Source organism: Neolamprologus brichardi, chromosome 8 (assembly GCF_056152115.1).
Source record: "Neolamprologus brichardi isolate AB-2024 chromosome 8, ASM5615211v1, whole genome shotgun sequence".
Classification (NCBI taxonomy): Eukaryota; Metazoa; Chordata; class Actinopteri; order Cichliformes; family Cichlidae; genus Neolamprologus; species Neolamprologus brichardi.
In genome coordinates, this window is record NC_142111.1 from 20,687,530 (window position 1) to 20,715,418 (window position 27,889).

A 27,889-nucleotide genomic window follows, 5' to 3' on the forward strand; every position below is an offset into this window, starting at 1 on the left:
GTGGACATGTATTTTGGATTATCTATTTTCCCATTAATCATGTGTGACCCCTCGAATTTATCTTGTGACCTCTGGTCTTGGAGCAATTTTGGGGAGGTGTGTAAATAAATAAATCTAAAAACTTTGAGCATTTCGATTGTCCTGAGAGCATTCTCTTTTTGAGCATCATTATTTTAACAGTGTCCGTCTATGATAAACAGAAATGTGAAGCCATTTGACCCCTGCTAGGGAATGCTGGGAGTCATAATGGTTGGTTTGAAGGGGTTGGACATCCCTCCAATGTCAGAGAGACAGAGAAAAGACACGGGGTGTGGTTGGTTAAATGCGAGACACCCCCTTTGTACTGTTTCAACAACATGGGGGGACATCTGGCACTGGCAATACTGCCCAGTGTTGAGGTCTCCATCGGCTTTCTCAAGCAGTGAGCTGTGCAGCATTGAAGCACTGCCTGCACATTCTCATGCTAATACCCAAAAGGCAGGAGCAGATGTGAAACATTTGGTTCTGTTCTTGTTCACTTGTAAAGAAATAATGTGTCCCGTTATCATTATTTCACTTTTTTTGTTCTTCTATGTGTTATAAAAAGGAGTTCATGGCGGAGGCCATCTTCTTTGGTGGCCCCACTTAGGTTGCATGTCTCCCTCTCACTGGCAGAAAAAAGTGAGTGTCTTGGGGATTTGAGGAGTGATTTTGTCATCTGGGTAGATGCTGGCACAGTAATTTTAGAGGGAATGGTGCACTTAACATTTGCAAAATTGTTCCAGCAAGCATGACAGACGAAGTAGTGTGTGTTTAGCGTAATGTGTGTTTCAAACCTTCAAGAGTTTATTATTATGCATTATAATGTTTTGAGAATTTGACTGTATTTTACGATTTATATTGTGTATGATCATTCTTTTAAAACTCAGAAAATGACCTTAAGCCTAACCTCCTTAAGGTCATTTTCTGAAATGCGCATATCTGCCATTATTTAGGATTTTCGCGAATCTCTTTGTACTTTTTTTTTTTTTTACCGTGTATTTTAGTGTGTAGCATTCCCCCCGTCGGATAATTTTAACTTTAATTTGCACATGCAGATGCCATCTAATTTCGCAGAGTGGCTGTGCAACAGTGTCCCCGCCCCCACCTGGAATATCATTGGCTCCTATCTGCTTCTCTCTTGATATTATTGGCCAGAGAGGTGCCTGTCAAGAAACTTGACGTGCGAGACAAGTTTACAACTCTGTACACGTGCTGCTGGTATGTCAGGGAGAGATGTGGTAGCATCCTTTACAGAGCAAGGATAGCACAGACTTTATTACCTGTGTGTATGAGTCGCTGTTCGCTCACCTTTCAGGGGATACTGTGGCACAGTTATTGGGGCAAGTTCTTAACACCTGTTCACAGCAGGCATCCATCATTTGGCACTTTTGGAGGAGATTGAAGTGTTATCCACAGCTTAATGTGGATGTAGACACTTCCTTCAGTTCCTTCATGGCAAGAAGACTCGGTGATGTGCGCCTAGCATGGCTGTGGCTCCTGCACCGACCACCAAGGGACCGGTATGGCTTTTAGCCGCATCACTAAACTGGACCCCCCGTCCCGAGGCATCTTCAGGAAAGCGGTGGTCATGCTGTGCTCCCTCCTCGCCTCTTTTTTCCTCCTGCACCTCCTCACCGAAAGCTGCACCACCACCACCACCGGCAACTCACCGCCCGGAGGCTCCTCTAGTCGGACTGCTGGTCTTTTCGAGGACCTGAGTTCGCTGAGGACCAAGAGACTGGTATATGAATGGACTGGCGGATCGGAGTTGAACCGCTACGGGACCGCCGCGCGCACCTCACAGGTCCTCGCGGATGAGCGCGCGACGGAGGATTCGGAGCTGCCCGAAGAGGCTCTCGTGCTGCCACCTCCGGATTTAGTAGTTTCCAGGAGAGTGTCGCCCAGGTTCGCAGGTAAAGTCAGTCCGCTCGGGGAGGGGAGCAAGAAGCTACCTCAGGCTCTCATCATCGGGGTAAAGAAAGGAGGGACCCGGGCTCTGCTTGAGTTTCTTCGGGTTCATCCTGACATCAGAGCCGTGGGAGCCGAGCCGCACTTCTTCGACCGAAACTACCACAACGGGCTGGAGTGGTACAGGTGAATATTTAATAAAGTAATTTTTTTTATAAAGAGAGAGCGAAAACACACACTCACACACAATTTAAACACTTCAGTTAATATTACGCCTGAACATTCTCCAACTTTATTATCAGTCTCATTGAAATCTGTGCAATGTTTTCGGTCATTAAATTGCCACGATGATAGATTGTGTTTTTCCAGCATTTTATTTCCCCCCACAACCACATCACTGATAAAGGCTGTTCCTCATAACCCAGAAATCTTTATTTAACATCTCAGCTTTTATAGAGGTAGCCTAATTGCAGCTGGAATAAGCACTGAGGACAGTCTGTTGATTTATGAAAGCTACATTAGGCCTGTTTTCATTAGATGTTATCGGGCTGCTCATTTTGTTTCACATTTTGGGGTTGACTGCCTTTTAAGTTGCTTTGGTTCGAGCCATAGTGGAGGCTGGGAAATAAGACAAGGGTAAATCAAAGTATTTAAAAAAAAATCAGAGTGTTGAGGAGTAATTTTCTCTTAGCGCTTAAAATCAATTTCTTTCACCTTTAATAATTTAGTAGTGAATACTTTAATGTATGTGGTAAGTTCAGCGAAGACCTTAAACTGAGATTTCATAAGTTAATTATTTATTAAGGGGATTTAAAAAACAAAACTCAGACATGAGGCTTTATCCAAGATTGTCAGTCTCATGTGGTTTTATAAAAATCCAGAGAAAGTGAAAAACTCCTCATCAACAAAAGCTGAAACAAAAACTATTTACTGAAGAAAAATTACAGCAGTGAAGGTTTTTCACTGCGTTTTTGTGGCATCAGCACAAAGTTTGTCCGTGTGTGTAATAAAAAACAAATAACTTTGAATGTTAAAAAAAACAAAGACAAAAAATAAACAAATAAAAACCCACAACTTCCTTGCCTTGCCGACGTTTTCTTTCTTTTTCTCGACACGCAGCATTACTTGAGTGTTAATTCTGATCACTTTAAATCTTGTCTGGCAAAAGTGGAAGTCTAAACACAGATCCCGCATAAACACACTACCCTCCTTCAATGTCTCAATTTCCCAGTGATGGAGTGCGATGCGTTTTTCTCACTCAAGTCAAATTTGTGATTGATTTCATCTGTCAGTGCGAGTGTGTGTGAGTGAGTGTTTTGTGTTCACATTTCCACAGGCCTGTGGGGAATAATGGCTCTTCCTCTCAGTGGTTCTCTGTGTAATGGGGCATTGCCGACATTGCGGCTCTGTTATTAAGAAGGATTAGGGCCATAATGAAAGGTTACCTGAGTGTCTCAGGAGGTATAATTCACCTTTTGATTGAGTTAGCACTACACGCAGCACCCTCTAAAAGCCTGGAGACAAAACTTTAACTCTCACCAACAACTCCCTCCAGACCCTTCTCCTTTTCACCCTCCCACCCTTCCTCCCCCAAACACTCTGGCTTTCTCCCATCTCCCACTCACACACCTCCCTCTTTGTGCCTCTCTGAGAGTGAACATTCTCTTTTTGCCATCACTCTTTCACACCCTTCTGTTTACCTATTCATCCATTGTGAGGTTTTATATCCATAAGGGTCCCATCTATCCCGAGGAGTTGCCAAGATTCTCTGGAATTTGGACCGTGCCTCCAAGGACAGACCTTAGTGCCGGTTCGCCTTAATGCTGCCCATTTAAAACAGAAAGACCCTTGAAATGAAAGAGGCATAAATAACTGTTACAACAGCATGGCCCACTCTACGGGAGTTCATCTTGTCAGCTCTCCTCTACAGTCTGAGAATCTTCCTGTTTTGTGGGTTTTTGGAAGCGTTTGATTGAGCTGAATCCATTTGAAGTTGCTGGCCCGAGGTCATCTGAAGGTGTTTTTGTGCACTTCAGAAGCACTTGTTGAAACAGGGGAATCGATTTGATTGCTAAAGTCTGCCATCCGCTCTTGAAAATCGGTGCAGCCTCTCTGCCTCGGAGCTACTGTCATTTTACTAATGGTTATAAGATTTCAACGCTGTGGGAATGTTTAAAACATGTCTGACATGCGATAGGCTGAAATCTTTGTGCCAGGACTACACTGCTTGGTGGACAAACCCCCCACCCAAAAACTGTTGGTGTTTGTAGAAAACAGGACTAGATTTGTGTGACTAATCACTGTGTCCAATTTCTTGAATTATGTGATTCTTTTCATTAGCAACAGTGAATACTTAAAACACTGGGGCTTCCATTTTAGAAGACTTTGTTTATTGTCAAGGACGCCATGTGTCTTCAGTGTGAATCCCTCGTCTCTGTCTCCTAGGGGAATGCGTGGAACGTATTTTAACACCTCTAAGCTCTTAATGTGACATGGCAACATCTCCAGCATCCTTTTCCAGCTTTCCCAGAATTATACTTGTCTGGCTTTTTATTGGAATTTCCTTCAACTGCCCTAAAAAGTTGGTTCCGCACCAAAAGATATGATGCAAAAATCTGTCTACAAGGAAAGACAAAAGTTTTAGTATTGACACCACAGCTGTACGAGCATGAAACATGGGGGGGTTAAACTTGTAACTTCACCGCATTTCCAAAAAACTGAGTATTTTTGCAAAATTATGACTCACCATCTGCAGTTGTTTAGATTCTGGTTGGGTGTTTTTGGGTGTTCCCAGCTAGCATATCCAACTTGTTGACCTTACCTCAGTTAAATGAAATGGAATAGATTTTAATGATAGATTTAAAGCAAAACCATATTTTCTTTAGCTTTTTTAATAAGTAAAATATCTGGTTTTTCATGCACCGCTCGTCCACAGGAGCATTTCAGATGTCTCAGCTGTGTCCTCGTGGTAGATTTGGGTCTTTTGTTGTACAGGAAACTAACACCCAGCCCAATTGCACAGCCAGTCAGTGTTACATTTCACTACACATTACTCTGAATAACCACACACAACCTATTAGGCTTTTGTTGTGGAAATGGACACTCAGAGTGAACAAGGAGGTCAAGCACAAGTACTCTGAAGTAAAGCAGAGGTCCGCGCTACAGAGTAGTCACTATTATGTTTTTGCCCTACTTAGGTTACTGAACACCCAAGCTTTCACCTGTCTAGACCCTGCCATTGCAGTTTTTTGTTTGATGTCCACAGACCGGTTGGATTAGGCTTCACCTGATCCCTTAATGGGTTAATTACCCTTCCTACAAACATGTGTGACCACAAGGGCACGGGTAAACACAAGGGCAATGTGCCGCCAGCTCTGCCGCACATATATTCATATTACAAAGAATACAGAATACAACGGTATTCAGTGGAGAAATGCAGGATTTCGTCTTTAAAGCACTAACACGGACACACAGGGCCAAAAACTGGCAGCTTATGTATCAGCAAATTTTTAAAGTCTCCGTCTATGATTTTTCTCATACGTGTAATACTTAAAGCCACGAGAAAGCAAATGAAAACATTATGCTCGGATTTTTAAAAAAAAGCAAAGCTAAAAAGAAACACATTAAATTAAGGGGTTTCCCCGTTCATAAAACTGGCCATATTTGAAAGGAAGTTCTGTAATGGCTATAAAACAGGTTTTAATCATAAAAGCAGTGACCCAGCGGGGACTTCTGTTAGAAACGAGCCGTGTTTTGTAGCCTGATATGTGTTTCTTTGCCGTACGGCGGTCACAGTAGAGACTGAACACGGAACAAGTAAAATATTCTCGTTCTGTTTTGAATACACTTAAAGGTCCAGATGTAAATGTGTGTCGTGATAACATGCGTCCTTTCTACATTTTAATCCCCTGAATGCAATGGACTTCATTAGTTTTTTTAAATTGATTGAAATTTTCAATGTTAGGTTACTCGTCTTGAAACTCCGTTTGTTAAAATAAAATTTAAAAAGTGAAGTCTGATGGTGAAAAGCTGGTAAATTCCCAGGAATTGAAATGAGGCCAACTTCCAACTTTGTTCTTTCCAGTGTGTTTACAATGGGTTTCAGTGAGTTGTGTGGCAGAGTTTAAACTACAGTCCTGTTTGCTGCTGCCTGATATTCCCCCTTTCCCTCTGAGAGTGAAGCAGCTTGGGGGAAGTAGTGGAAAGAATGACACGGCTCAAAAAGGGAGAGGTTAGCTGTTAATAATGAAAAACGAACTGTCAGCATCTTTAGCCTGTCACAAATTCATACAATTTAGCAAGTATAAAAAATGGAAATTGGATAAAAAAAAAAAAACATAAAACTTGCAAACATTTTGTTTTGCGGCTGGATCAGCTGGAAGATAAGGAAAAATCGAACGTGTGAGAGCGTGTATACATTTATATTTATGTGCAACTTTAAATACTTTTAAGTGTATCCCGGTCAGGAATGACATGTTCCTCCGAGTCGTAAATAGATCTGCTCACTTGAAAATAATTCGGTTCATGCCACCCACTAGCTTTGCACCTCTGTGTATACCGATTCTACTTCACTTGCCTATCTGGAATTTTGCAATATGATCGTATTTGAAACGTCCTAGACCGTTTGTCTGGCCTTATTAGTCTCTGTGTGCGACATTTAAAAATATATCAATATGGTCTCTTTATAGATGCTTTGAAAGGAGCAATTTGTTGTATCTATTCTCCGAGGCACTGTGAAGATTTTAAAAACAGATTTCAGTCATTTCCTCAAATGGAATTCCTGTTTGATTTATCTTGTTTTGACGCCACATTGGAAAATACTAAGCAGTTATAAGTTACCTTGTTAAAGGGCTGTGGAAATGACTGATTTTCTGATGTGGTTAGATATTTTTCGTCATAATTAGACGTAAGAGTGGAACTTAGTTTGGTAGGGAATGTTTTTTTCCTGCCCAACATAGAAAAATTATACATAAAACTGCTTTACAGTTGGTTTACCTTGTGAGTTTAAATTTAAATATTTTATTTTATATTATTTTATATTATATTTTAAGGACTGAATGATTGTAATTTCAGCATAAATCTTCAGAAAAGCGTGTTTTAAGGGTTTGTTTTTCCTAGAGCAGAAGTACATTTGCAACATAAAGGCAGGTTTGCCAGAGGCAGGTGGAGTGGAGGGGACGCACAGAGGTGGAGGGGTCATGGCTGAGGTTGTGGAGGGCACACACTCCCACATAGTGGACGTAACATGATCACCAGAGACCTGAGTATGAGCTCTGAGCTGCCTTTGGATTGTGAAAGTGATTATCGTGTGGTATAATTGTAAAACTGGGACGGTCACCTCCTCCCGAAGGCATGCAGCGCACATTGACAGTCCCCCCCTCATCCCCCTCTCGCCAACTTCTTGACCTCCGCCACCCCCTCTAACATCTTTGCTTGGCCTTAGCAGCTGACCCTATGGGGCCCCGTGAAGGGGAGGTAGATAGAAGCAAGGGAAATATCCAAAGTAGTGCCTGTCAGCAGCTGCCCTGTGGCATCCTGGGAATCTGCCCTCCAATGGGTGGGTGAGGACAGGCAGCAGGTGCAGGGTGCTCAGCAGACACCACCTGGATCTCCACTAGGCACTCGCACCTGATGTATTCACCTGACGCACCTAAAATAAGTTGCGTTTGCCGTCTTCTTGAAAGCTAGCAAAGATGAAGGAAGCTTGGACGTTTCTTTGTTTTAAATATTTCAGGTGTCACAGACCTCTTGGAGCTTTAATGAGCATGTGCGGAAAGGGAGGGTGATTGATCGCAGCCAGGAAGGTCAGCCTCAGAATGTGCCACCCTCAGAGTTCATAAAGCCAACAGATGGTAATGTAACACTGGAGTCAGATTACATTGTTTCTAGGATTCTGTTGTTTATTCACATTTGGGTTTATGTGTACACAAGTCGGCAACCTGTTTGACCCTGTTGTATCTCAGGCCTATTCAGCTTAGCAGCTGTTGGCCTTTTTACGAGGTATTCAACCGTACATTAGACAATTATTCTGGGATTCAGATTTCAAAAGGAATACTTGTGCTGTTTTTTTTTTTATCGTGCTTGACTGTACTAATATACGTTGCACTGTAAACCTGTGAAGCGCTGTAATCACTTTTATCGCTGTATTGTACAGTTGAGATGGTTGACCTTTTCAAAGCATTTTGTTTTAACTCTGAAGGCCGCTGTTCTATTTTCAGCTAATATACCTGAAGCCCTTTGCCGGTTTAATGCTTTAAGAGCAATGCCCATGAATGTCAGTGATGTTTATTTTCCTTCAACTCCATGGAAACCTGCCAGGTAATGTTTTCTAACATCGCAGCAGTTTTGCCTCCAGGCACTCTGCTGAGCAGTATGACTGAAAGGATGGGGAAAAAAGTCGTGTTTGCAATTTTCTTTCTGTACTACATTTGTGTTTTTTTCTTTTTCCTTCTTCATGGCACTTCAAGGTTGATGGAAGTTAAGAGTTATCCTTCCTTGAACAAAGAAAGACTGTAACCCTATCATTTGGCGCTGAAGAGTCAAGGGGTTTTAGACTAGACCGTCTGCTCTCTTCATAGAAGCGAGGTAAACAAACCACAAAACAACCTCCAGAATTCATGCATATTAAGATTTTCAGAGGATTTGCCAGAGTGCTTTAGGATTTTAGAAACGTGCAGCCAAAACCGTGTTATTTGGGCACAGAAGGGCTTGGGAAATGATGCATGGATTGAGCATGTACGTGTTACAGCCCTCAGTAGTGCGGATTGGCAGGGTAAACCAACGCCTCTGTGATGGATCTCTCTTTCCCATCTCACAGGCTACAGATTTATCACAGGACAGGGAGCCTTCTATATTGTCCGCTAGAGAGAACAAGACAGACAGACAGAAAGAGAGGGGGAACCACCGCTATGGAAAGCCTGGGAACCAATAAAAAGAAGGAAGCCCTCTCCTCCTGGGTCCTCCATTTTACGTTCCAACTGTAGCGTTTTTTCTGCCATTTTCTGGCAAAAATCTCAGACTGGTATTTGAAGTCCATGTAAATTAAAAGAAATCCCTACAAATTCTAAGTGTTTATAGTGCTTGCATTCAAGGAAGTTGGATGTTCATCTTTCCACCCTTTTGCTTGTGTTCGCTTAGCAGGAAAGCCTTTTTGTCTTTTCAAGTGTCTTATTTTAAGCTTGCTGGCTCACTTGGAATCGTTTCCCTTTCTGCCTCTGTGCTTAAAGGCATGGACTTTGTCACACTTGCCATGTGTGCTATCTGCAGCTGCTTGTGTGGTGATAGGATGGCACCAAACAACCTTTTCCCCCTCTCCACCGGGGGCTTGGCCAGTGTCGGTCGCTTTGGCAGAGTTTGCCTTGCAGACATGCAGGGGCAATGCCAGACGGCACCTCCGGCACAACTTTAGTTTGACTGCCCAACCTCTGCCTCCATGCAGAACATTGAATTACACTGTCAGTATACTTAATGCGCACATGTGTGCTTGTCTGGGTGTTTGAGCCGTCTAAAATGAGGGATTGGCATTTTTTTGGCACGGCCAGTTAAGAGGCCAACACATCATTTACTTCAGATGTTATTTTCAGGCTTTCAGCACTTCTGTATCCAGTGTATTCGGTATATTCCTGCTAGATGTTGAACAAAGAGGTGTATGGTAGTGATGAGTGAAATAAAACATGCAGAAGATTAGGGTTTGGCAGTACTATAGACCAGGACCAGAAATCCTGCACAATTTTTAAAATAGCTAATAATGGAGGTGCTGAATGGAGAGAGAATGACAGCCTGGCATATAATCTGACTTGAGAGCTACTTTATTCAGACAGAAGCACTGCAGATCCATTGCATGTGCGGTTTTGAGAAATCTACCTGGTTTCTCAAGGGGGAATCCAGCTGTTCAAACAAACGCTTTACGTGAAGTCTTTTGTATTTCAATTTTAAAAGGTTGCATGTCACAAAAGAGCCATTCATTATATAATGCAGCGGGATTTGTCTTTACAAATCATCGAATAAAATGTATCCCAAATGTTCTATGACCTCATACAGAGCCTAGGTTTCAACTCTCAAGTCAAACAAGAGTCATTATAATCACAGGTATACCGTTTTTAAATCCGCTCATTTAGAGAAAAGATGGCACACGGGCTTTTGCTAACTATCGGCCCGATGTCTGGCAGCTTGATTAAGGAGAGGAATGTGTTAGAAAATGAGTTTGCCAGCCAAGACCCGTTTATTGATAGATGGAGTGCAACAGCACAACCTGCGTCTTTTTACATAAAGATGGAAGAGGGTGATAAAGGGTCTGTGTAGCGCAGAGCCCGTGATTGATGTGCCCACAGGGGAGTGCAGAGAAGCCACACAGTAATTCAATTAATCTTAACCTGAACACTAGTAATTGCTACTGTAACTAGGTCTGACTGTACATTAGACAGGAGGAAGATTGCTGTCAAAGAAACATGTTTAGCTAATAGAAGTAGGAAGGAACATTCCCATTGCTCCCATTGCTTTAAAAAAGAGCTTTTTAAAAAAAATGGAGTAGAGTTTAATAAGCTCAGCCGTCTGCTCCTTGCTATCTAAAATGAAACAGGACACCGGAGTATATTCTCGAGCATCTCACACTTCTGATAATCAGTTGTCTGCTTGACGTTTATTCAGCTGTGTAAAAACTATAACTTTAATCTCAGCCAAACCGATTTACTCAGGAACAAATAAAATACTAAAAAAAAGCCAAATAATATAATTTTTAAGTTATCTAAGTGACTTATATATCGTGTTTAACCTGAGTAGCGAAAGACGGCGGTGGGTTTGAAAACGATTTGCCGGGAGTCTGGTGTTCTCACCGGCTCTAGTGAGCCTTAAACCCCGGCTAACTATCGAGCTGGTGGGTAACAGACGTCTCCGAAAACGTCGGAGCGCTTTTGAAAATATGTGGTGTCTTGATAAACTGAGCAGATATTTGAGGTTCACACAGCTACATTCTCGCCTGAAAATATGTTAAACGTTTATTTTGTGACCCAGAAAGAATAATAAGAGTAATCTTAAAACTAACTAGCTGCCGCCATTGTTGGAAACTGAGCTGCGCTATGAATTCTGGGACACAGCTTCTTCTTCTTCGGGGTTTAACGGCAGCTGGCATCCTTGTACATGCAGTGCTGCCATCTCCTGTTTCAGTCCGTTATTACACTCTTAAATCCTACTACTTATTCCTGCGTCTTTTGGGATCTAACAAAGCTTCAAACGACGCATCGACTATTAAATTAGTCGTCGAAGATTTTAATAGTCGACGTAATCGTGACTAGTCGACTAATCGTGGCAGCCCTAGTTGTGGACAATAATTAAGAGATAAAACGTGGCAGGGAAAATGAGGATTCAAATTCTAGTAGAAGCTTTACATTACATCAGTCACCTATAAAGAAAATGTCCTTTTGAGAAGCTGTCAATTCAATTTCAATTCAACTCAGTTTTATTTATACAGAAATGCAAATCACTATTTCTGTTGTTGTGAGATAAAGTACAGCATTTGTCACCTCAAGCTGCTTTATATTGTAAGGTAAGTAACTTACAATAATAAACCCCAACAATTAAATGACTCCCTATGAGCAAGCAAGCACTTGGCGACAGTGGGAAAGAACAACTCCCTTTCAACAGGAAGAAACTTCCGGCAGAACCAGGCTCAGGGAGGGGCAGCCATCTGCCGCCCTGTTAGGAATGATGGGAGGAAGACAGGACAAAAGACACTGTAAAAGACATCCAGAGATTAATCATCACACATTTAAACTTCTGCTCCACATCGAAATTAGCCAGTTGAGGTGCTTCTGTAATATTGTGAAGTTCCTTGAGGACACCAGTGTTTTAAGTTCTGGCTATTTAAATTAAAAGCATTTTTTTCCTCCTAATGTCTTATATCCATTAAATACATGTATTGAGATTTAATGAAGTGACTTTTCCACAGAGCCAGGTTACCTGCGTCTTCCTGTTTTGGCTAACAAAAACAACTTAACAGACGAGCGTGACAGCCGTATTGATTTTCTCTGCTGAAACACAGACAAACCACAGCAGAAGGCCCCATTTTCAAATCCTCGGCTTCATGTTGTGCCTTTCTGCTCGTCATCAGATAAACAAAAAGTGTAGTGTTTTATATTCTTTTGTGATCAAATCAGTGTATTGTTTTTCTTTTCTCTTGTGACTACCCCCTATTGAGCTCTACACCAAAGGTTTTTGGATTGTCAGAAATCTTTTGAGATGCACCCTGAGATATTGACCCTATTATTTCCTGTAGGAGCAGAGCAGTACTTTGAAGGTGTTGATCCATAAAGACAGAAAGACAAGACTTCTTTATGGGCTGGTTTTATGCATTCTCTGGAAACTGGATAGCTCGCGAACAGCAAGATAAATCAAGTTAACAGTAAAATCTATTTTTCTTACCCTCCTATGTCCCATTCTTTTGCCAGACCTATTTCTTTTGTTCCGTACGCCTCTGAAGAGCATTAGTTCTCGTCACTTAATTCGAAGCGAGGGGGTCACCGAGCTCCAGATACAATGCTAAGCATTTGTAAAAACTGACCGTGTTAAATCAATAGCTTATGTTTCATTTCTGCGTTATTGCAGTCATTTTTATTTACGCAGCTGGCTAGAGCTGGGTCAACCACGGTCAGTTTGGACTAAGGGTGTAACAACATTGTAGAGCCTGTGGGACTTGTCATGAGCCCAAGTCATTTTAACCGTCAAACATGTGGTTGGGCTGGGGCTCATTATATCATTATGTTGTCAGGGTGATTGTTTATCCTGACATCTTCGTCTCACATAGACACATCCTCCCATACAGTCGTATCATCAATAGGCGGAGCAAGCCACCAACATAGACAGATGTACACGATATACCATGCAGTGTCTTCTCTAATAAGATGGTAGCTATTCTTTATCCACTTCAGTCCTTACTGCTGCTCCTCAAACAGGCTACCATCAATTATTAATCCAGCCAATTAGCAAGTCTGCATTATTCACCAGGAACCTGTGATCACATCCATTAACTTCACTGTCTCCCCTATTGTGGCTCTCCCAAGTGGCAGTCACACATCCCACAGTTCCTCCTACCCAGCTGACGTACTGTAGTGTATTTGTATTTATGCTGTATTACTTTCTTCACCTCTTCTTATTACACGTCACACTCTGCACATACACTACTTTGGGATTACTGAGTAACTTTTGTTTTGTTGCGCCAATCAAATAAAGAAACACCCCTTTACTGCTTCATTTTAATGCGTTCTAAGCCTTGGTAAAGACTTTTATTTATAGTGGTATTACTGTGCTAAATTCACAAATAAAAAAGGAAAGATATTGGAAATGTAGGATGAATAAACATATTACAATTCATTAAAGTGTTATTACAATATACACGTAACTGATAAAAAATTAAAGGCAATCGATAGGTCTGACTAAACTATGCATTATTAGCACAGAATGTAAAGTTAACATGATGTTTTTTTGCACAGACTTTCAACTGTTCACACAAGAGGATCAGTTCACAATATCTTTGCTTTCTCACATGTAGCATGCAGCAGGGGTTCACTTCAGAGGCATTCGCACTACAGGAAATGCTCTGGGTATTTAGGCAAGGGAGCTGCCTGGGTAGAATGTGCATGAATGTAGCATGCACGATGCACACATGCTAGTAGCAAATGCCTGCGCTACTCTCACATCAGCACAGTCCAACATTACATGGACGTTTTACCAATGTCCTATACTGACTGCAAGTGAAAACAGTTCTACTTTGTGGTAAAGTATAGTATATAGTAGTGCATCAAGTAAGTAAGTGAGCCTTACTTTAATTATGTATAAGTAAAACCTTTAAAAAAAATGTAGGTCTCTTTTATTCTTATGGATAGATAATATAATCTTGAGTTTATAGATTATTATTCATTAATAATAATAATAATAATAATAAGACCTTTAAGAGCTAGTAGTGTGACAATCACTATCTTTGCTGTTAAGGAAATTTACCATAGATTTCCCATAATGCATAGTGCAATGTCCGTGTCATGTAAAAAGCAGAGTTGGTGACAGCTGGACCCTTAATGAGAATAAAGCAAAAGTATGCAAAGCTCACCAATTAATTTTTGCTGATTAAAACAAGACAAATAAAGTAAATCAGGGGAAAAATTAATACCCGCTGTCGCAAAAAGAAAACAAAAACACATAACTCCATTTGTATTTTCTTCTGAAAAGGAAGTCATGCATTTTCATGTCCGTCCGCTATTTCCCCGAGCTCTATAAACAAAGAGGCAACACTGCTTGTCACTGGGATTTATGGACCCTCAAATCGCAGAACAAAATCACTTCCTGTTTTTCCCGTGTTTACCGGACACACAAGCAGGCGGCTGCACATTTGATAAAAAGTGATTTATTTTCATTTTGCTTATCTGCTTAATTGATGTCCCCCAGGCCTCCCTGACAGTCATAATTTCATTATACAAACAATTTAGAGAAGTTTGATTAACACAAATGAGAGTTCAGGGGCACTGCCGGTTTCCACGTTACCCTACACATGCTTTTCTTCACACTGACTCCGTCTGGCTCGGCCCGCGTACTTGAGTTATAAATAACAACTCCTTATCACAATAAACAGGAGGAACAAAATAAATCTGCACTCACGATGAAATGTCGCTGTGCCACTTTAAATCCTCTTGCTGGAGCCACATGTTTAAATGGTGAGAATGTGTGTCGCCATGCTGTAATTTTACATATGTTTCGCACCCAGCTGAGATTTAGTTCACTCAAAGGAGCCCATATGTGGCTGCTTCAAAATCTTCAACAAGCTTCTCATTGAGACGCAACTGCATTGATTTTCTTGTTCGGGATTCACCACAGCTATTGATTTAGGGCTCTTCTGAGACAACAGCGTAATTAGGCCTATATTGTGAAGGGTTCGCCCCACTATTGCCTCATTGATAGGCCTGTGCTTTTTTTTTTTTTTAGCCCCACCAAGTGTCACACAAGCACTAATGGAGAGACTTAAACACACATACACTGCGCATATATATGCACAGACTCAGCGGCTGTCGTGGGCAGGTCTGTTTCTGACATCCCATTTATTACATCATATTATTTTCCACTCAGCCCAGCAGCAGTGAATATTCTTTTTCACCACCCTGTTTTTGCTCGTATGGGTTTTTTTCCCCCTCCTCTTTCTTGTATCCAACTAGCTTTAAAACAGGGTCGGCTCTGGCAAGGCGTAAATCCAGCTAAAGGGTTTTCCCCCTCGCCCATAAAGCTTTTACTTCAGGCAGTCGAGTGCCAATGTGGGATTCTAGCTCTCCCCAATGAACTCCTGAATGCACATTGTAGCAAAAGTGGGTTTTTGGAAGAGATCTTTTGAGTCTCTAGGTGAATGTGTAAAACATGCACTTGCAGACGGTTGCTTTAAATGTAATAGGTTTGCATTCAAGACACACATGAGCAGATAAACTTAAAATTTACACTTTAACAAATATGGTTAAATACTGCGAGCTACAATCGAAAACTGCTATATTTCTGCCGAGCATGAAGTCTCATGGAAATGCTAATTTCTTTTTTGTTTTAAATCGTTACTTTAAAGATGCTGTGATGGTTAAGTTGTATTGAATGTGTGATGTGGTTTAAGCCTTTGTGTTCCTGAAAACTTGAATTTATGTTTAGCAAGGGTTGCGCCACCATGTCTGTGACTTTTATACCAATTAATTTCATCTGCCAGTGTTATTCAGTTGTTAAACTATAACAATAGCAGCATTCCTGCCTCGGTGCAATGCAGAGAATAATGGAATTGCTACTAAGCTGATTTAAAAGTTTAGTTTAAGAAAGACAAGAAAATGATTTTGTGGTACGTGGCAAGAAATATAGCCAAATGTGTTTGTGGTGATTACAGGAAGAACACTAAAATAACAGCATAATTGCAACTAAACAACTGACAGTATTAAATGTAAAAAAAAAAAAAAAAATTACTGCAAAGAACTCCTGTTGTAATTTATAGCAGGTCCACTGTAAAATAGTAGTTTAATGCTAGCTGTCAATAATCTTATAGTGGATTTGATGCAGTGTTTAGATACAGTTACACAGGTTTTTTTTTAAAGGAAGCATTCACTGTCATTAAGTCTTTTATTGAAGTCCTGTTGTTTGCACCACATTTTATTTATGCCACAATTTATTCTATGGGTACACAACTGAACTACAGGCCTGTAATGTAAATGCAAATGTGATTGAAAGGGGTTCATAATAACGCCCATTTCAACTGTCATGAATATGAATTGCGTTAATGTGCATTTAGTTTTGGTTTGCTTCTTTTTGTATGTGAATGTGGACTCTTGAAAGATCGTACACGCCCAGCCCCTCCTCGTTATTGTCTTACACCCAATTTATTTATTTTCTTATTGCGCTGCGGACAGGCTATATTTATTCGTGGCGCAGCCTCTATCTGCATGTGAGGCACATCAGTCATTCAAGGCTGGAAGAGTTTGACTCAATAACAGTGCAAATATCCAGCCATTATCTCTCTGCGGCATACTCCCTCAATGTTAATGTGTTTTTAGGACGATTACATCAATGTGAAATATTGAAAAATAACCCGATTGATAACATGAATCATCAAGCCTGTGTCTCCGCCCCCTTAAACACCTCATTTAGCATCTCCATGGCAACATGCCGGTAATTGCCTACATGGGCATTGCAACATCCCTCATGGAGTTAACTGTTAATCTATAGCTGCTCAAGTGTATGAGCCTCGGGCTTCCAGGTCAGCTTCAAGACTCAAGTATTTAAACAGAGGAGATATGCAGTGCTCAACAAATGTATTAGACCACTACCCAATGCAAGGTTTATGTCACAACTGCCCTAATTTAAAAGTATTGATAATTGGCAAATCATTTTCTTTTTAATGCTAAAACAGAATTAAAAACGGAAAAAAAACAACAGTAAAGCACATTATTATTTTTTAAATGATGATGCCAAATTACAGTTACTTACAGATGTGTATTAAAAGAATTCAATTGTTTTGATTGATTCATTTCTGACTTCTCAGAGAAGTCCAGTGTGTCACTTCAAGGTCAGTTCAATTTCATTTATACAGCACCAAATCACAACAATCATCTGAAGGCACTTTATATTATAAGATAGACCCTGCAATAATGCATACAGAGAAAAAAACCCAACAATCATATGACCCCCTATGAGCAAGCAGTTTGGTGACAGTGGGAAGGAAAAACTCCCTTTTAATAGGCAGAAACTTTAAGGAGAACTCTGCTCAGGGAGGGGCGGCCATCTTCCTCAACCGGTTGGGGTGAGAGAAGGAAGACAGGACAAAAGACATACTGTGGAAGAGAACCAGAGATTAACAACAAGTAGTGATTAAATGCAGAGAGGTCTATTAACACATAGTGAGTGAGAAAGGTGACTGAAGAAGAAATACTCAATGCATCATGGGAGTCCCCCAGCAGCCTATGCCTATTGCAGCATAACTAAGGGAGGATTCAGGGTCACCTGATCCAGCCCTAACTATATGCTTTATCGAGAAGGAAAGTTTTAAGCCTAATCTTAAAAGTAGAGAGTGTCAGTTTCCTGAATCCAAACTGGAAGCTGGTTCCATAGAAGAGGGGCCTGAAAACTGAAGGCTCTCCCTCCCATTCTACTTTTAAAAACTCTAGGAACAACAAGTAAGCTTTCTGTGTGAGAGTGAAGTGCTCTAATGAGGTGATATGGTACTATAAGGTCATTAAGATAAATTGGGGCCTGATTATTCAAGACCTTGTATGTGAAGAGCAGGATTTTGAATTTAATTCAGTCGTAGCTATAAAAACATGAATTCATTTTTGCCGACATTGCTTTTAGTCTTTAACAAGTTTCAAATGTTTTATAAAATATTGTGTTTTTATGACAGGTGGTCTAATCTAATAAATTCGTCAAGCACTATATTCTGGGTTCACTCTTCATCCCTGCCACTACAATTGCACTTATTTACTTAAAGATTTGACCTATGTTGAAATAACCAAACAACTTAAACTGTATGGGGAGTCTCTTAGCAGGGCAATATCCCTGATGCTAGATAATATAATCTAGACTTCAGACATTTTTATTATTTAATAATAATAATAATAATAATGATAATATCATCATCGTCATCATCATTATTAATTCAGTTAACCTAATATTCAAGTGACTACTGAAGTAATAGGTCATTTTAATGAACTAGTTCACAGACCAATTCACCACATTAGCATTTTTAGCTACAATTGGCTAGCAGGATCATTCTCAGAAAGAAATACCAAGTGTGACATTGCTTTGTAAAGTACCCTTGGTATCTTGTTGTCATGAATTTCAAAACATGTGTCAAAACGCAATGCGGAGTGTAACCTTGTGCGAATGCAGTCACTGAAGTGTGCCAACCCTAAATATTTGTCAATGAAAGACCTGCTTCCTGGAGTGGCTGTAGCTTAGGAGATAGAGCAGGTCAGCTGCTGATTGGAAGTTTGGTGGTTCAGTTCCTGGCTCCCCAGTTTGCATGTCAAATATCCTTAGGCAAGATACTAACCCCGACTTGCTCTCCAGTGCATCCATCGGAGTATGAATGACAGTTAGAAAGCACTGAAAGCATAGATAACAGTCCTTGTGTGAATGGGTGTGTATGGCTGAATGCGACGTGTTGTATAGAGCGCTTTGAGTACTCCAGGAGTGTCCTATAATTTTGCTTACTTTTCTCCAAATTTGTCCCCCTGTCTATATATAAAAGCAAATTTGAATTATGTCCCCCCAACTCCCCATTTCTGCTTGTCAGTGGTGTCAGGAGAGTTCAAAGTTTCACGACACAATAGCTAGTAAAAGTAACTGTTTTGCATTTGTATTCCTTCGCATTGTTGCATAGACTTTGTTTGTAACTGCTCTGGGAAAACAATTTGCTTCACTGAGGGATCACATTATCCTGCACCCGCAGTTCTCATTGGTTTGTCTGCACACCTATATTAAATATGGAGGGGATCAGAACAAACCTTCTCATTAGGCCTCTTGGCGATAAAATATTCACCTTTTACTTTCTGGTATGAAAAATGCATAAGTAAAAGACTTTATTGAAATAGGGAAATAAAACAGGGAAAAAATTAAATATAGATTTCTTGGATTTTGTGGGTCTTACTTGATTTTAAAAAAGGTACATCATTCAGGTTGCTTTGTGTCACTTTTGTCTCTTTACTCAAAATCACTTTCAACCGATAGGCCTTGTTAGCAGTGAGAAAAAAGAAACCTCTACTACAGTATAGACATTGTTCTAACCCCGACAACGAGGTTCTGCCCTGTAATTACATTCTATTTCTAAAACCATCCGTCTTTGCTCACAGAGAGCTGACAGGCTAAAACATTAGCACGTTGTCGGCGTCTCCTCAGTTCTCTGTTACATTTCATATTATCTTGTACCCTCAACTCAGCTTCCCAGATGGAGTTACCTCTCGGCAGACTGGGGAAAAAAAAAAGAGGAGGTGTTTTCATGTTATACAGTCAGTTTAACTCAGCCACAATGGAGCCTCTCGGTTTCTCACTGGGGGTCTGTGGAATTCTGGGTCACAGCCCAGCCTCAGGCAACCACTGGCTCCACTTTAGCCATTCTGTGTCGTTTTAGCTCCTGTGACATTCCACAATGGGTCATTTTTCACCTTTTCTTTCAGCGACAACCTGTTCTCCATCCCGCCCCACCTCACTGGCACCGCTTACAATCACCATCAGCGTGTGCAACTGTTGCTGATAGCATACCGGCCTCGCGCATCTCAGCATCACCTGTTCGTTATGCACGGCACTGCTGCCTCAACAGAAACGAGCGGCGCGAAGTTCCATTTTCTCCAGGCTATTTATTTAATGGATAATGCAAGGGACGTAAAATGGAAATCACGCATTCGACCATGGCTTTAACACTGGCTCCTCCCTGCCTGCCTTCCTGAACTGCATTCATTCTCACACCAGATGAACATAAATCATTTTGGTAACTTGCTATTACCAAGCTCATTATTTATTCTCCTGGATGTTTAAGGGGAAGGATAAAAAAATATATAAAATATTTAAAGCTCCTAGATGTGAGGAAGGGAACATAACCTTCATCTGCCGCTGTCTGTGTCGCTCTGGCACTAAAATTAAGGGGGGAAAAAACGAAAAGATTGTGTGAGCATGTACATGTCAAAAGAAGTGATAAGGGAGAGCATTCATATATGCTAATCCCTGCCCCTCTCTGCTTCTTCTGTGGTGGCAGTGCAACGCAGAGGGTGCAAGCTGTGCTGGTGTGCTCTCCTTGTGGTTTGGCACAGCGATGAGGAGAGCAATGTGATGTGCCAGGCGCTTTGTATTCTAAGCCTGGGAGTAGAGGGATGGAGGCAGGAAGAAGGGGGGGAGGAGGGAGAAAATGAAATAGGAAGAGGAGACAGGGAGGAAGAGAGCACAGAGACAGTGTAATCACTTTTACACCCCCCGATACTGCTGTCCGCCTGACACTTGACTCTTACCCCAAGCCTTTTCTGCACTCCCCTCTACAATATCTCACACCGTCTGTGTGCCGTTCCCTTTTTACTCAGTCTAAACAGAAACTTGAGCTCGCACGTTTTGGAAGTATTGCTTTTGTCCAGATCTGTTTTGCTATCTTGTAACTTTTTTTGTTAATTTAGGTAAGCTTAGTTTCCATGTGCTTCCAGAGCTTTTTAAATTGAACTCAAATATTTGGGTTTCATTATGTTCACACTATCAAATTTCATATGGAAATTATGTTTTACTGCCTTTTGCCCCCTCCTGCGTATAGGTCCTGAGACAAAGCAGTGTAAGAAAACGAATGTGGTTCTGTACGATGGCATCTGAAACCAACACCGGCTCTCTGCTGTGAGGTAGTCCTAAATGTCTGAGAGAAAAATACAATGATGTTCTGAGTTCACAGCGAAACAATCTGCCAGCCTGTCTACTCCAGCTCTGTTGGCTGAGATTCTACCTGACTAATTTTGGCTTCTCTATATGCTTGCATTTGAACAGAACAATGACTCCTTTTCAGAAGTTGTTCTATTTTAGAAAATCCCAGGCGGTTTACAGTCAGAGTTCTCAGAAGTATGCCAACAAGACTCAGACTTGGGTTTTCAACCTGTCAAGTTCTTACTTTAATTGTGGATGTGGTACAGTATGATGTGGAGTTCAGTTATCCCACTGTATTATCGTCTGTGCATCGATGTGCTTACCTGTGCAGTGGGTATGAGATGAAAATGCTGTTAAAGATTAAAGCAGACTCTCTTAAGAGTTTTCAGGATGCATGAGACATCTTCACAAGCTTTTCATCTTGAGTGGTTAAAGTGAGCAAACTGTCTAATGCAGAACCAACCACACACATGCACACTTAACCACAGTCCTCGCCACACCCAGCTCTTCCTCATGTCTTCCCTTTCTCTTGCCCCTTGATTAAATCTCTTTTTTCCCCTAAAGTTCAAGTCTTGTCTGTGCAACTAAAACCTAATTTTATCCCTCTATAGTTTTCTAACTCACATATTCTTCCATGATGAGGTGCATGCCTATTTTTTAAATCAAACCCTCATATACTAATTGTGTATTCATCTGTGGCTGAAGGTAGTGAATAACTAATGCATTTTGCAAGGAAAAAGAGTGCAGAGCTACTTTACTTAGATATTAAAGGACTTTGGGCTGAGAGCCACAGAGTCAGAAAGCTGGTAACTGATGAGAGATAAAAGCATTGTTACATTGGCAGATGTATCCTCAAATTTGAATGATGAACCGCCACACAGCCTTCTTAAATGCTCTATAGGCAACCATGACACTAATCATTCATATGCAAGATCCCCGCTGGGTGCTAGTGGACTGTTCTGGTGAAACATAAGCCATATCAAGACATACTACCATGTGTATTACAGTATAATGGAAAACAGATGTGTGGCAAAACTTAAAAGGATTAAAAGTAGCTCAGAAGTTTTAATTGTTTAACTGCCAGAGTTTGAAATAAGCTCCAGTTTATCAAGCCCCAACTGTCCCTAGATATTTATGTTAGAAAAAGTGTTAGGTAAGGGTTACAAAACACACTGACAAAAGTTATGATAATTATTATGAGAAAAGACATACAGTACACATATAAAAAATAGTATTAACAATGAAAACACAGTATAAGTGCAGAAGAAGCATTTTCTAGTGTAGGCCAAATAAGCTTTTAAGTTCCTCAGTGGTTAGGGGGGCCACCCAGTAGGTGGACTGATATACACTGCTCATAAAAATAAAGGGAACACTTAAACAACACAATGTAACTTCAAGTCAAACTTTTGTGAAATAAAAATGTCCACCTAAGAAGCAACACTGATTGACAATCAATTTCACATGCTGTTGTGCAAATGGAATAGACAACAGGCAAGCAAGACATCCCCAATAAAGGAGTGTTTCTGCAGGTGGTGACCACAGACCACTTCTCAGGATCTATGCTTTCTGACTGATGTTTTGGTCACTTTTGAGTGCTGGTGGCGATTTCACTCTAGTATGAGATGAAGTACAACCAACACAAGTGGCTCAGGTAGTGCAGCTCATCCAGGATGGCACATCAATGCAAGCTGTGGCAAGAAGGTTTGCTGTGTCTCTCAACGTTGTGTCCAGAGGATGGAGGCACTACCAGAAGACAGGCCAGTACATCAGGAGATGTGGAGGAGGCCGTAGAAGGGCAACAACCCTGTAGCATGACCGCTACCTCCGCCTTTGTGCAAGGAGGAACCGGAGGAGCACTGCCAGAGGGATGGCATGAGGGCCCGAGGTCCACAGGTGGGAGTTGTGCTTACGGCCCAACACCGTGCAGGACGTTTGGCATTTGCCAGAGAACACAGAGACTGGCAACTTCGCCACTGGCACCCTCTGCTCTTCACAGATGAAAGCAGGTTCACACTGAGCACATGTGACAGACGTGACAGTCTGGAGACGCCATGGAGAACGTTCTGCTGCCTGCAACGTCCTCCAGCATGACCTGTTTGGCAGTGAGTCAGTAATGGCATGGGGTGGCATTTCTTTGTAGGGGCTGCACAGCCCTCCATGTGCTTGCCTGAGGTAGCCTGACTGCCATTCGGTACTCACTTTTGAAAAAGGAAAGGGTTGCTGTTATGGCAACTCCCCCAAAAGTCTTGGTGGAACCTCAGGAGCCTCCTACTTTAACTTGTTTTTAACCCGTGTCGCGAGACTTCAGTGAATCTAGTGGTAATGCCAGACTTAAGGTTCATCTAGCTCGCCTCCGGCTGGAAGCACGGGATGGGGAGCCAGTGTGTAAAGCAGAGTTTGATCTCAAACTCCAGATTTGCCAGTTGGAGATCGAAGCTAGAGAAGGAAGTCAAGCAGCTTCACATCACAATCAAAGATTTCGAAAGTTTGGTTACCAGTCAGCAGTCTGAGAAGACAAAATTAAATAACAGGGCCATCAAGCTGAAATTGAGGACACCCTTATAAAAGGGAATTCACCTGTGGCTAGAGGCAGTTCTCTCCTCCTCCTCCTTGCTAAGGATCATTTGCCACATGCGTTGAGCTTCCCCGGAGCATTTCATTTGTTTGTGTAAAGTTTGTGGTGGGAGTTAGAGGACTAGGTAAGTCTGGGGGACCCTGTACATTTCCTCACGTAGGATGTTTTCTGTTAAACACACTAGGTAAGTAGGTTGGTGCCACCCATGTAATGTTTGAGCTTATTTTGTGAGTTGAGGATTAGGGCTTTGTTTCTTTTGTTTCTCTCTTAAAGTAAAGCTCAGCTAGGATCTGGGTTTGTCTTTTTGGTTTTTTTCTTCGGCACAAACAAACGCTCCCTTTCTCCCCCACATTGTTGTATGGCTTTGAGACTTTTTTTTGTTGAGAAATTAACCATTAAAACTCTTCTGCTACAACAGTTGTACTGACCTATTGAAGTTGTTGTGTTACCCCCTCCTGCCAACGAGAAGGCATAACACAAGATTGTCATATCTCTGTGAAGACTCAGAACTTGGTCAGCCTATTTTTTTCCCCCTTTTATTTTAGAAATATCAGTATCTATATTAGTCTTATCCCATTTCGGCTCTACTACACAGGTCTATAAACAGCTGCCAAAACATATTTGGTGACTGATTTTAGTCAATTGTATTTTTTTAAGCACATCTAGCTAAAGCTATACCTCATGCCATCGTAAAAAGTCGGTCTGTCGATCCAGAAGTAATACTCCTCAGAGTATTGGAAAAGTATTGGTGACACTTGCAGGGATCACCAAATTGTGGTCAACAATCGCTAAATCCCAACTGTGTCATTGATGTTCTGCTTATCTTTATCTAGCATGGGAGTCCCCCCAGAAGGCTGACCAGTTACAGCATCAATTCAGCCTCATTTTAAGACAGTCTCAAGCCCCGCTGTCTGTTTTGGGCTGCAGTTTGTTCACTGCAATCTGGAGTGTCAGTCCAACTAGTGCTTGCAACAAGTTTATATGCAAGCTCACCAAGACTGCAGAGCAGAACAAGGACGACTGTTGCCAGCTGCAGTCCAGAAGGATGGCGGTGGGGTCTGTCTGTAGGACTCACTGGGGAAGCGCCTGAATATTTTACTCAGATTTTTTAATTTGTCACAAAATGCTCAGCATTGAAATGTAGGCACAAAACTTCCTTATATAGTATTCATTAATAATTAATCTAAGAAAGCATCAGTGTGTCTTCTCAGACGCATGAACACACATTTACATCTGCCACAACTTGAATCTAGTTCTTTGGGAAACACTACACAATGATCAGAGTTTGATGACCAAGTGGTGTTCCTGTACGCGAAACATCTTAATGTCACGTTTCCTTACAATGGTAACTATAATGAAACTGTCATCTCTTGTTACTGTTTTTTGATGATAAAGAAAGGGCCATGCCCAAAAGGAATAAGGTATAACAGATAAAATAATAAGAGAAGAGAATAAGAGAAAATGTCTTTATAGAGCCGTTTCTCGATTGAAGGCCGCAAATTAAAAACCTTTTACAAATGTAAATTTTTGAGTGAGCTCCAGAAATGTTCAGGAAATTTAGCATTGTTGTATCTATGCCTTTGCAAACAGAAAGGATTGTCTTTTTGCCAATCAAATGTATTTGTCGTTGTGTTCATAGAAGGGTCTGTAGTTATCAAAGTTTAGCCTTTATATGTTCAAATCACAAGCCTTTGTTTTCTGCGTCGTAATATCTGAACTAATTTTTTCTGCAAGAGCAGCATGGAGGCATGGAGGCATGCAGGCGGGATCTCTGCCAGCAAAGACGTGGCTTGCAACGGCTCTCTTTTTAGTGACAGTCTATGGCATATTCAGCATCCTCAAATGTTTATATTGAATGTTTCAGAAGCTTGAAAATCACCATGGCAATGGTTCCAAAGACAAAAGCCCAAGCCTTTTGTCATGGGTAATTATCACAGAGTAGGCCCCTTAAAGCCTTCCATTTGGCTCTGAACAAATTCACATTTAATTTTGCTCTCATGCATTTGACACAGGGCTTTTTTGTATTCAAATCAGGCTTAGATGTAGAATTTAAATATTGACTGAAATGAGTTCTGTTTGACGCAAGTAGTTCTTTCTGCTTTTTCTTTCTCCAGATTATTTCGATATTTGGAACCACGGAGAAGGGATAAGAAGGGCTATAGAAAGGCCACTTGAAATTTCCTAACGAAGCCACCTTCCCCATATAAGTGAACATTCGAAAAACACAATACCTTGAAAATGAGCTTTGGTATTAAACCCAAGTTTAGGTGTCTTATCTCCCACTAGCTGCTGAGTCTCTAAAAGCTGACTTAGCAGAATGAAGAATAACTGTGAGCTTTTGCCAAAGCTGATCCCACTGAAGTGTCATTTCCACACGCTCTGTTTTAAACTCCATGTAACTTCAAATAAGTAGGTCAGAGAAATATGAAAAAAAAGTGCTGTGGGGGAATCTACTCAAAGCTACATACAATGTGATGACATTATGTACAATATAGAGATACATCTTAGGTTATATTTAATGGTTAGCTTCTCCAGCAATTTGGTTTAATGGAACATGAATCACTAAATACAAAATTAAGCTCCATGTCTGTTGGCTGCTCTCAGTTTGTGTTGGTTTTTCAGGCTCTCAAAGCAATAATCAGAATTGGTTCCACATCACCCAGCTGCTTCGGACGCAAACTTTAATTTTACAAACCAAAAACTTCTTGTTTAGGGTTAGGAAAAAGGTTGTGGTTTGGATTAAAATATACCCCTTTATAGCATTGATCATTAACTTACCCGGTGTGTTTAATTGTGACATTGGGGGGGTCTTTTTATAAACTTCTATGTGATGATTGGAAATGAGACCCATTTCAGAATGGCCTTTATCCAGTACATGACGTCACCACAGGGCACATGCACATCTGCCAGGAGATGCCAGGAGAAGTAGAGTGACTGGCTTGAACCATGCAGAGACTTGTAAAGTTTTGTCTTAATGTTATAAGATTATAAAGAGAAATTACACTATTTGTATATAAAGTGTAACCTAATTAAAGAGTGAGAAATCTTCTTTACGTGCATTAACCTTTCTGTTTTTTTTATTTTTATTTCATCACAATGTTCAACCTTTTTGCTTAACCTGGACTAGCAGCACAACAGTAATACATTTTTTGACAAGTTAATTCAACCTTGTCTTTGATTCAGATTGTAATAGCTCAACAATTAGAATAGGCATATAAAGATATACAAGCCTTTGAAAAAGGAAAATCAAGTATATCTCATGATTCAAAAGCTTGAAGAAAACATTGGCAACAATAACTTGAAGAAATCATTTATGTTTCGAGTTTCCAGGAATTTTTATGCAGATCTCTTTTAAGGTCCGGCTGCAGCAGGTTTGAGTTCTGGGCCTTTTCCACACGTTGATTCTTCTCTTTTTTTAGCCATTCTGTTGTAGAGTTATCAGTGTACTTGAGATCATTGTCCTGCCTTTTACCCTGTTTCAGCCCAGCTTTAGCGGTCTCTTAGATGGCCTCACGTTTAACTCTAAAGTACTTTGGTATACAGGAGTTCATGTAAGCATGTGAGTGCAAAACAAGAACAAATAATCATTCCTCGACCACTGTGATTGACATTTGGTATTATATTTGTGAAGTGTGTTTTGATATGCTGTGTTTGGTTTTTGCAAAACATAGTGCTGTGCATTATGTTTAGATATCGCTACATTGGTCTCATCTGTCCAAAAAACAGACAAAAGTCTTCTGGTTTGGTCAGATGCAAACGAAAGCTATGCTACCTTGCTCTTCTTGGAGAGAAGAGGCTTTTCTCCTGTCAGCAGTTCTAAAAAAAAAAAGCCGCACCTGTTAGCTCTTTCTCTAATTGCATTGTCATGCTAACTGCAGCCTGTGGAGTCTGAGATGTAGCTCTTGGTCTTATTGCGATTCTTCTAAGCATTGCATGAGTTGACTTTGCTAGGGTGTTCAGACCTGTTAAAATTTTGGCATTGTTTTAGCATATACACCTGAGTTCTCTAAATAAGTAAACTGCCCAAACCTCTGCTTTTATAGGTGCTCACACATGCTGAGGATCAGTTAATCAAGTGCATTTGATTACGAGCACCTGGCTGCAATTTATTCTCTTAATCCCTATAGAAGCTGCAACAGTTTATGTAGTTTTTTTACAGGTCTGCACATAGTCCTGTCAAACCTTTCTTTTTCACCTTACTGTATAGAAGAATAAAACACTAGCAGACAGATTATAAGTCAGCATGTGGATAAGCCATCCTACCTAAATGAGTTTATATGGCAATAAAGCAAAAGTGAGTGATCTTCTGTCCTTCATCACCCTGACGCTCATTCATTTCCTTACCTCACCTCCTCTCTGCTCATGTGCAGTCTGGATGTCGAAGCCTCTGCTGATGTCTGAAATGTTTCATACATCAGCAGAGGCTTGAATGCCTCCTGCAACCTCTTTGCCTCCCTCAGTAACTCTTCCAAACGCAGTTAGAAAGGTTCAATAATTCAC

General features: G+C 40.9%; 1 protein-coding gene across 1 annotated transcript in view; it reads left to right on the top strand.

Annotated features, from left to right (window-relative positions):
- The first annotated feature begins 1,253 nt into the window (after positions 1-1,253).
- LOC102795972 (heparan sulfate glucosamine 3-O-sulfotransferase 3A1-like) overlaps positions 1,254-27,889 on the top strand; it is a 37,731-nt gene continuing 11,095 nt past the window's right edge. Inside the window, exon 1 of the mRNA XM_006791246.3 lies at positions 1,254-2,115. Within this exon, the coding sequence (XP_006791309.2) occupies positions 1,544-2,115 (572 nt within the window). The 5' untranslated portion in view covers positions 1,254-1,543. The remainder of the gene's footprint in view (positions 2,116-27,889) is intronic.